The following is a 10,123-nucleotide window of genomic DNA, read 5'->3' on the forward strand; positions in this document are numbered from 1 at the left end:
GGTTATATAAAGATCATGATCATTCAAAAGACAAGATTTTTTCATGAGAGCTCAATAACCAATCCTGGAATTCATCCATGCCTGCTCATTTACCAATGTTGATCCAATCTGAACTCTTTATCAAGCCAGTAGTACAAGGAAATACAACAAAGCTGCTATTGATTCAACAAACAGAGCACACACTGAAAGAGGAAAAATAAGATTACTAACGGAACAGCTGAAAGTAAATTCCAACTAACTTGAAAGGAATGGCAATCAGAGAATCTACATGTACAACAAGAGGTTCTTAGTTTACAAAGATCGGTGACCTCTGCTGCATGGTCAGTTGAATGTCAGTTTGGGTGCAGAGCTCCTTCAGACACCGGTACGCCAGTCATGGCAGGCGAAACTATCCTGCTCTCAGCATTACCTCAAGATTAATAGCACGTGATGTACACTCACCCCAAGAGATCAGAAAGGCCCGTTGCAGGGATAGAACATTGTGGAACTAGAATTTGTGGCATTGAGGCATTGTCGATTCCAACTGGTATTATGTGACCTCCCATGGTTGGCTCTAGTAAACGCACAAGCGATAGAAATATTTCCATCCGTGTCACATCTCTATTTGCCTGTAAAGACAGATGCACAGGTCAAGCTCAATAGAAACTATTGCATCAAGATACCAAGGAGATGGATATTATGTTTAGACCAGCAGGCTTCATTTGGATCAAGGAACTACAGGTCATATGGCTGAAGGATCAACAAGAAGGATTGTCAAAATGTACATGGTATGATTTGTCGGTAATGAAATTTCCAATAAGACGGGCGGAAAATTAATACCTCAACAGCAAAGCGGGCCCAGATTTTGTCTTCACGAGATTCCATTACTCCCTTCAAAATAGTCAGTCCTAATCCTCTTATCAAGTCAGCTATTTCTAGAAACAAACCGCGCTCCTCACAGAGCATCTGGAGTGACATCATAATTCTTGTTAGTCGTGAACATGTGTTGCTGAGGGTCCAAGGGAAGTGATAGAAAACGATGATGAACTCAATTACCTCCACAAGCATTTGCCGAGGGGGGTTCAGATCTTCAACAATTATTGGACAAACCATGGATTGATTTCCAACTTCAAATGCCCAGGTCGCGCCACCCTCAAAATTGTCTTTTAAGAGTATGCCGCCTTCCTTATTGACAATCTGCACATGTATTCAGCCCTTTAGGTTTCCCACCAACAAGTAACATAATAAGGTTCAGGAAATTCAAACATAGATTTCAAGCCCAAGGATATTATAAGAGCTTCTTACAGCAAATTTGACACTCAAAGCATCTGCGGGCAAGCCAGGTGCAGCCTAAGAAACTAATGATATGGCTTGGCTGCCTATGCTAAAATTTTCATCTCATTAATAAGGTAATCAAATTTCATATGACAAACTAACGAAGGCACAATTAACAACTTCAAAAAATATGGCAAGTTATTTGCAATGGCAATAAATAAACAGTGAGGCATGTTCTTCACAGCATAAAAGCTTTTATCAAAACAATCCAAAACAGTACATTTTCACAAAACTGTTCATGCAACAAACTTGAAGACATTGATGGCATTTCATCAACATCATTTTTAAATCATGGTGAAGATATTGGCTAGGAAACATGTTCAGGCAATCATAGAACATAAAGAGAAGAATCATTACATAATATTCATGAGAAGCTCAGCACAACAATTTTACTGAAACTTGGTTCTCGCATACAAAGAATGAACCATATTTATCCTTCTTTTCAAGATTTGTGACATATAGATCCTCAATTTTAATTGAACTTGAATCAGAACACTGTAACCATTAGGATAGCAATAGAAGACAAATACCATCATGATCATGGCTCCTAACTGATTCAGCAAACACTTTCCACAACCAAGGCCATACCTTGGGTTCACCAGTTTCCTTCAGCTTATCAGCATGTTTGGTGACACTTTGCAAGAAAAGCATGTGCTTGATGGTCTTTTCCAGTAAAGCATCTATGCTACACTGCTCACGGAGAAAAGAGTTTATGGCAAAAGATAAGGGAAAATAAATAAATAAGCCCAAGACTTAACAAGGAGCAATAAAAGTACCTTTGCCCCATTAGGTACAATTTCACGAAGCTCTTTGACACGGTCCTGGATCATCTGACGGTCTTTGGGTCGAGGTCTGGGACTCTCTCCCGGTCTAGATCTCTTTCGAGTCAACTTGCCAGTATCATCTACCTGTTTGTTTGGTGCACTTGTTGCACTAATACGCTTTATGCTCTGACCAATTTCAAAGCAGGGAATTACTTGAGATTTGTAGCTTGCATTCCTTGTATGACAATCTTCAGTTTTATCACTACTGCAGGCAGATTTGGCAGCACCAGAACTAGCAGCTTCAGTCCTTAATAGCATTGGTAAAAGACCCAAATAATTGTTCTCCATCTGCTCTGATGAAGACACCCAACCAGATGCAGGGCTGGCACATAATGAAGAATTGCTGATATTTGTTATGGAGGTCTTACAAGATACATTATCATCTGAGTTTTGTTTAGCACTAGACTTCGCTTTTGAAACTACTGCATCCAATAGTTGGTCATGATAATCCTCCAAGAAATTACCATTGCAGGAATTTTCATAATTTAATGAATCGTAAATGGAGCCTGTATCCAACTGAGTAAAGCAAGTTGAGACACCTGTATCCATTTCAATAGCATTAAACTGATCAGCCTGTTCAATCTCATCTAAGCTTGCATAACAATGATTTGACTTGTATTCAACACCCAACACATCAAACAAGTCATTCCCTGAACCAGGTTGCAGCAGCACCTGTGAGGAGTGTTGAGTCACTGCATTCACATGACCAGACTTTTCTGAAATCTTATTCTGACTGTTCACCAAAACCCCAGTATCAAATTCAGTATTTGGGTATTGTCGCTCTTCTGTGAAAGGATCTGAACTGTTGATCCAGCAATCTGGTAGAGCGCCAAAGCAGGAGTTATAAGAGGAACCTTGTTTACCAAGTTCAGTGGGAAGTATATCAGTAGCTTCAAATAAATTATTATCTTGTTCCTGCACTCTGGAAGTTACTACATTCTGAGAATCTTGCTTCACAGAGCCAGCATATGTGGAATCCTCAACAAACATAGGTTGACTATTTGCATCTTTTGCACCATTCTTGATATTGGATGAACCAGTACGAGCAGGAAAACATGGAATCTTGAGGGTCTTCTTGATTCCAGGAGGAAGTGAACCAGTTTTTCCAATAGCATTTGCATCAACCAATGATTTCATCCCATCAAATAATGCTATATCATCTAAATCTGTCAATGGAATGGAGCTGATAAATCTGTTTGACCTACGCCGAAGTGGTTCCCTGTTATTTACTGGTGACTCCTCCAGTGAACCACTATATCTAGATGTCGGATGATCTGAACTGACAAATGGCATGCCAAATTCCTTCTGAACTTCCATAGGCACCCTTTCTAGTGGGTTATTCAAATGAACTGGATTGATAACAGGATCAATGATTTGTTGGCACATTTCACTATGAACAGTTGGAGTTGATACATCATTGGCTGCAACTTTTGATGCACCAGATTCTAGTTTGTCATGCACAAGTGAAGAATAAGAAGGCTGGCTAACAGATACCCTTGATGAACTTCTGCCAGATTGAGGACTGCATCCATCAGCAATTGATGGCAAGGATCTACCCATCCCTTCACAAATTTTTTTGGAAGGGCAGTTAGCAGTTGGTATTGCAGGTGATTCATGCATTTGACTGTTTTTCCCCTGAAATACTCCCAGCACATTTTGAGTGGGATAACATGAAAGGGCTCCAGGAGTATGCCCAAACTGCGAAAACAAACACCTGACATGGCTTACGAACCCAATGTTTTCAATAACCTGCAGAAACATGAGACAAAACCAGTACCTTGTCATCACCTTAAATACCAATTAGAGACAAACACATGAATGACATTTAATAACTTGGCACACATTTCTTAGAATGATGATGGTAACTCCTTGACAATATACAAAATAGGGTAACATGTTGTATGAGGACCACTATGCCAGACAACAAATGGAAGAGATTTCACATGCTTATGTAACTAAGTGTGTGGCATATAATTATGCAATATCATCCTCCAAGCACCTGTATTATTATCAAGGATAGTTGTTGTTAATTTAACCCAAGCTTAAAATTTGATGACAAAACCTCAAGTACTAAGCTTCCGATTTACATAAAGTTTAACCTTTCAAAATTCCTGTTTCACCAGCTGCCACTAAGTCTACTAATGATTGCCATATGATATGCTGACTATTATTTAGAAAAATGCAATCCAGTTCATTCCACAATACAAGTAGATGAAAATCAAGAAAATTAACTTGGTTTGTTCTGGCAAGATTGGTCAGTGCATCTCCAAAATATGTGTCACAGATGCAAGATCATACACATCATGAAATCAGGTGAATATTCTTAAAGTACATTAAAAAAAAAAAAAATCAGAAACATAATTAAAACTTAAAAGGCTTACCGACTGGGTGGAACCAAGTTGCACAACGCCAAACGGAAGCACAGGGATGATTGCAATTGTCTGTAGAACAAACAATTCTATAAATTTAGGGAGTCCACATGAATAGAGTATTATTAGAAAAAAAAAAAAAGCTTTTAAACCTGTATGCCTGCCAGAAATTGGGGTCTCATCTCACCCAAGCACTGCAAGAAGAAAGAATTGCATATAAATTTCTTGGGAAAATACAATAGAACTACCAATTTCACACCTCACAAAGAAAGAAAGGAAGAATGAATGAAAGATGTATCACAGCCTAATGAAAATTTTTAAGGCACACAGTGTAAAACCACATTTGCATACCAAATGCAATACAAACATCAGGACATCAGAAGAAAAGTAACAAATGCAAAATTAAACATATCACATTTGCTTATTGAATTTCCCTCATACTTCTCCTGTTAAGGCAATATTTGTAAGCAAACTTAATTATTCTATATAACTAGTAGTTTCAACCTTCCCCTTCATACACGTCTTAAGTAAAACTAAGTGTAACTCAAGCGGTTCCTCTTGTGTTGCCTCAAGAAAGTCACAGCACAAATGGGCCATGTGCTGTTACTCATTATTGTCTCTAGCAGATTCAGTTCACCGCACTAAAAACCCTAATTCATATGTATCCTAAACCATTTATCATTTTTTCATCTTTCTTAAAATTATCTATATTTTTGTTATCTGGGCATAAAGAGTGTTACACCAAAAAATCCGGCCATGCAACAATCTCAACGGTCAACTCAAACAAGATGCCCAGCAAGTTGGATGGATGACAACTATGTTTACAACTAGCAAGGAGACAAGATCGAGGAAATTGGAAAGCAGATCAAGGAGAATAATTCACATCCCTTAAATTATGCATGCTTGTATGGAAGGAATAGTTATACACTATTTAGCTATAAAAGGAGTTATATTGTAAGAAGGATGGCATGTAATGAGACTTTTACAATTTCCCTATTCTCTCTCTCTCTCTCTCTCTCTCTCTCTCCTTCCTGGGAGCTAGCGACCGCTCGAAGTATCGCAGCCATATCAAATAGGTTTTAATAACAATTTTGACTCAGGCTTTTATGCTCTTCCTTCAGATAACACAAAAATAATTCGTGAATAAAGCTAAAAGACATACATCAGATGTAGATCCATCAAGCAAATCTCGAAGAATCCACCAGTGGTTTCCAGTCAGAGCAGCTTTCCCAATTATTCTGTAAATAAACACAAACAATTAAGTTGTCATCTAAGCAAACAAACATCCCAGAAGTAATGAAGAACATTTGACAAGGAGGATAATATACACACCCATCCCCAACTACATGGACCTGGGATGCCATCGTCGTCTTAACCAGCATGCTCAATCTGTCCCCTGCTACACCCCTGATCTCACTAACCCGATCATTTCCAGAACTCCTAGCAGCACCACGTTCCTTGAGAAGCATGTCCATAGCATCAAACCCAGAAATATCGACAGGTCTTTCACAATGGCCATCACTCCAAACCAAATGCCTAGCAAATTTCAATCCAACCCCCCCACATCAGTCCAAAAAGACCCAAATGGCAATCTCAAGCCAAAGTTTGCCATTTTCCAATGTTGGATCATCACAAGATTGCAATTTTTCCAGTGCAGAAGCATAATAATAATCTTTACAGAAAAAGGAAAAGCTAAAAAGACTATAACTCTCAAATAGAACAATAAAAAAGCATACTTTTTTAAGCAGGAGAGATCCTGTCATAAATACAAATAGATGCGTAACTATCATACTTCCTTTAATAACTTTGCATAAAAAGGAAAAAAGTAAATGGCATATCCCTTCATATACTCGCGAAAATAGGGGGAAAAAGAGCTAAGTTAATATAACACAAAACCCTAATCAGCAACTTCAAATGCAAAAGAGCATTAAAAAAAATAAAAATCATAAGGAAAAAGCGAATTGGAGCTCACATGGGGTTCCGGGAGCCGATCGAACGCCAAAAGACAGCGTAGGACCAGCCGATCTCAACACAGAGGCGCCGCAGTGCATCCCTCAGCAACGCCCCCATCGATCCGGACAGAAATCAAGCAACGAAACCCTACCCCGATCGAAACACTTAACTGTTCCAGGAGCTCAATAGAAAGAAGAGAAAGACGAAAGAAGAAAAAGGAGACAACTTTCAAGTTCCAAAGTCAGCGCCAGCGGGTTGTGGCCATTGTTCAGCTCCCACGGCACGAGCCACGACCCGCCTGCTTTGCCCTCAGTCCCCCGCTCCTTTTCCTCACCGGCTCAGTCCTCCCCTCCGCCGCCGCCGACCTCCGCCGACCCATGGGACGAACAACAAGAGAACGGGAGAGAAAAAACGAAGTATAGAGGGAAAAAAGAAGAGAATCCGTAGAAGGCCTCTGCGGGAAAATGAATTCAGGCACGAGTCCCGCGGAGAGCCATCATTCTCTCCTCCACCGTGCCGGGGAGCAGAACCAAAACCCGAGGAGAACTTATAGAGATAGAAAAGGTTCTCTAGAGAGAGACACAGAGACCAAGAGCTTGAGCTCTCCCAAGATCGCAGCAATGGCGGGGCACCAGCTTCTTTCTCTTTCTCTTTCTCTTTCTCTCTCTCACCCTCTGAAATACGGAGATGCGTTCTGCTGCTCCGCAGGAACACTAAACTCTGCTCCTCCAACCGATCTGAACCGTTGGATTAGAACAGAAGACATAATGCTGGTCTAGTTTAAGCTAGCATAGAGAACTCTTGCATGGAAATTACAGCAGATGCCACTGTTTTTGTCGGGTAGCGGCTGGGGGAATTTCCAAAAAAGTAAATACAGATAAATGCGAGGGTTTTAGTGCTTAACTTTCAGGAGTTCAATCATATCTTGGCTTGAACTGGAACTACTTCTACTTAACTTTGTATTTTCATCCCAACCCCTGGAAAAATACTAAATTAAAAGCCCTTATGTTAATGTGATTTTATATTAATTAGCTAGTGTATTCTTTTGATGGTGGGGCTGTAAATTTTAGGATTTTTTTACCATTGTGTTTGTGTTGGGTTGGGGAGTTGGTGGGCTGGTCTCTGACATTCACCGCCTTTTGTTTAAATTACTTGGAATTAGCTGAAATGTAGGGCTGTTCTTTGAAGCTAGCCATGGATCTTTTTTTAAGGAAAAAAAAAAGTGTGTGTGTGTGTGTGTGTGTTTGTGTGATGCTTTTGGGGTTTGATTTGTTTAATTAGAAGTAGGGTTTCAAAGTAATGTGATGTTTGTTAATGAAAGGAAGATATATGTTTGTTTAAGAGATTGAGTGGTGGTGCCTCATAAGATCAACAAATTAATACATGACACTTTTGTTTTTATTTTTTATATTTTCATGTGTCACTAGTTCTCTCACTTTCTCATTGTTTGATTGATTTGTTTATATCACCACCCCCCCACATTCAATTTTTAAAAGCATGCATTTTTTTTTTTAAAAAAAAAAAAAAGACAAGATCTTGTTTTACACTTTTACTAAGTGGAATGAAAGTGAACTGTTGATTTTTCTAGTTTTCTGTTTATATTGGCTTTTCAGAAAACCAATGGTTCTTTGCCTCGCATATGCATATATATAACAAGAGAAACCAGAAATTAAGCATTAATCTTTTCCACTATAAATTAAGCTTATATATATATATATATATATATATATATATGAAGGTTTGTAAGGAGAGAGTTGTTGGTATATGAGTCTCATAAGATAAGATAAGAGACTTATGTATATATGGAGGTCCTAACTAGATCAGCCACATTGCAAACCACTAAAATATATATACAAGTTTAAACTTATCTTAACTAAAATAAAACTGATTAGGAAGCTAGCTAATTGGATTATGTCCTTGTCACAGTCCAAAATGTTGATCATGTATGTATTACAAATCACAAGAAGTTGGGAAGATGAAATATCAGAGAGTTGGGGGTCTTGAAGTCAAAAAGAAAGGTTGGCCGGGGAAAAGAACAAGGAAAGCAACGTTAGGTTTTAGTGCACAGCATTTGGCCACCTGCATGCTAAACTGTTGCACCTTTGAGTATAATTTCATCAACTTCGAAGTTTGTATATAACTTGTAATTAATATTTTTGTTAATAAACATTAAAATCTTCATCTTCATTATCAACAACTTTGTCTTTTAAAGTACATGCATGCAATGCAAGCATGATAGATCTTGTCCTAGCTTCAATGCCATTCTAGTGTTTCATTCTTGATGCTCACTTGAAGACTGTTTTGGTTTCATCCAGTTAGAGCAGGTGACATGATCATGAACCTTACTATCTTTTTCTTCATTCACTCAAACATTATAAATTAATCAACTAAACCTCTTGTCATTTTCTGTTTGGTTGAATCAAGGAAATTATTCTATTCCTCAATGAATCAAATGAATGAGAGAATTTTAGATCTCTTCTTCTATATTTCCATTACCCTCTGATCACATAACTCAAACATTAACATGAGATAGACTTTGAAACAAATTAATATTATACATAGTATATATATATAGTATTCATCATTGTGCATGATGAGAGATGAAGGGAAACTTAGGAACACAAACAAGGGGACAAGGAGAAAGGCAATTGATGAGAGTGGGGTGGTGCAATTGGCCACCAAAGGAAGACAAAATCAGTATGAGAATCTTGACTCTTTCTATCATATGTTCCCTCCCCCAACAAAAGTTGAATTATTAACATATCTTCTCTTCTTTTTCTTCTTCTTCTTCTTCCTTGAGCATTGATAAGATTTTTTCAACCCCACATAAATACTCACCAATCAGTATAAAGATTATGGTAAGTTCACTGACTTGATTATAATTAAAAAATAAAATTAAAAACTTTTTAGTGGGCGAAAAAAAAGATTTTTTATTTTGTATATTCATATATTTAGCTTTATTTATTTATCAGTAATTCAATAATAATAATAGCACTCCCATGTGTGATCATTATTTTTTGAGAGATATTTTCTTATATCCTCTTTGTTGTGCTTGTTCTATTGATGATCATGGTGATCTCCGGTGTTTAGAACAATATATTGTATTTTTTTTTTTTTTAATACATTATAAGTGACTATTTTATTTAAAAAAACAATAACATGGGTTTTTCATGAATGTTTGTTATAATATGATAGTGAAACAATAATTAGCAAGATGACAAAGACAAACATCCTTCAAATTCCATGTGTTTGGGATGTTAACCTGCATTTATCATTAAAGTAAAGAATATGAATTTCAAACCAATCATATAGAATCAAATATCTTGGGAAAGGCTAGCATAACTAGAGCTTTTAACATTTTTTTTTTTTTAATCATAAAATCACCCTTGCAATTTACCATTAATTGTCTTTTCTGATCTAATCAACTTTTAAACTTTTACTCAAGTTTAATATTAATGAATTGTGTTTTTTTTTTAAAAAAAACAATTATATATCAAAATATATAATAAGAGATAATCATATGGATATGGATGTGAATTGAGCATGTGATGGATTTGGTACAAATGTAAGGTTAGATTTGGATGTTGTGGAAAAGGAATTGCAACAAGTGATTGATGGTATCTCAGTGGTTGGTCACTCACAATGTACTCTCTTTTAACTTGC

At 37.3% G+C, this 10,123-nt stretch overlaps 1 protein-coding gene across 1 annotated transcript; it reads right to left on the reverse strand.

Annotated features, from left to right (window-relative positions):
- Window positions 1-55: 55 nt before the first annotated feature.
- LOC120252946 (transcription factor LHW-like) lies at window positions 56-7,123 on the reverse strand. The gene is made up of 10 exons (XM_039261154.1): window positions 6,480-7,123; window positions 5,840-6,043; window positions 5,670-5,745; window positions 4,660-4,701; window positions 4,520-4,579; window positions 2,091-3,887; window positions 1,903-2,004; window positions 1,036-1,176; window positions 820-945; window positions 56-608 (listed from the first exon to the last, which is right to left on the reverse strand). Exons 1-10 carry the CDS (start codon window positions 6,575-6,577, stop codon window positions 438-440), a joined length of 2,817 nt encoding a protein of 938 aa, XP_039117088.1. The 5' UTR covers window positions 6,578-7,123; the 3' UTR covers window positions 56-437.
- Window positions 7,124-10,123: the final 3,000 nt, after the last annotated feature.

The sequence above is a fragment of the Dioscorea cayenensis genome, chromosome 25 (genome assembly GCF_009730915.1).
Source record: "Dioscorea cayenensis subsp. rotundata cultivar TDr96_F1 chromosome 25, TDr96_F1_v2_PseudoChromosome.rev07_lg8_w22 25.fasta, whole genome shotgun sequence".
Taxonomy (NCBI): domain Eukaryota; kingdom Viridiplantae; phylum Streptophyta; class Magnoliopsida; order Dioscoreales; family Dioscoreaceae; genus Dioscorea; species Dioscorea cayenensis.

Excerpts from the sequence above, each read along its gene's own strand:
- LOC120252946 (XM_039261154.1), bottom strand. The coding sequence starts at position 6,577 with ATGGGGGCGTTGCTGAGGGATGCACTGCGGCGCCTCTGTGTTGAGATC. Across the intron at positions 5,746-5,839 it reads GTCCATGTAGTTGGGGATGG|AATAATTGGGAAAGCTGCTC; the intron begins GTGTGTATATTA and ends GTTTATTTACAG. Across the intron at positions 3,888-4,519 it reads AACTTGGTTCCACCCAGTCG|GTTATTGAAAACATTGGGTT; the intron begins GTAAGCCTTTTA and ends ATGTTTCTGCAG.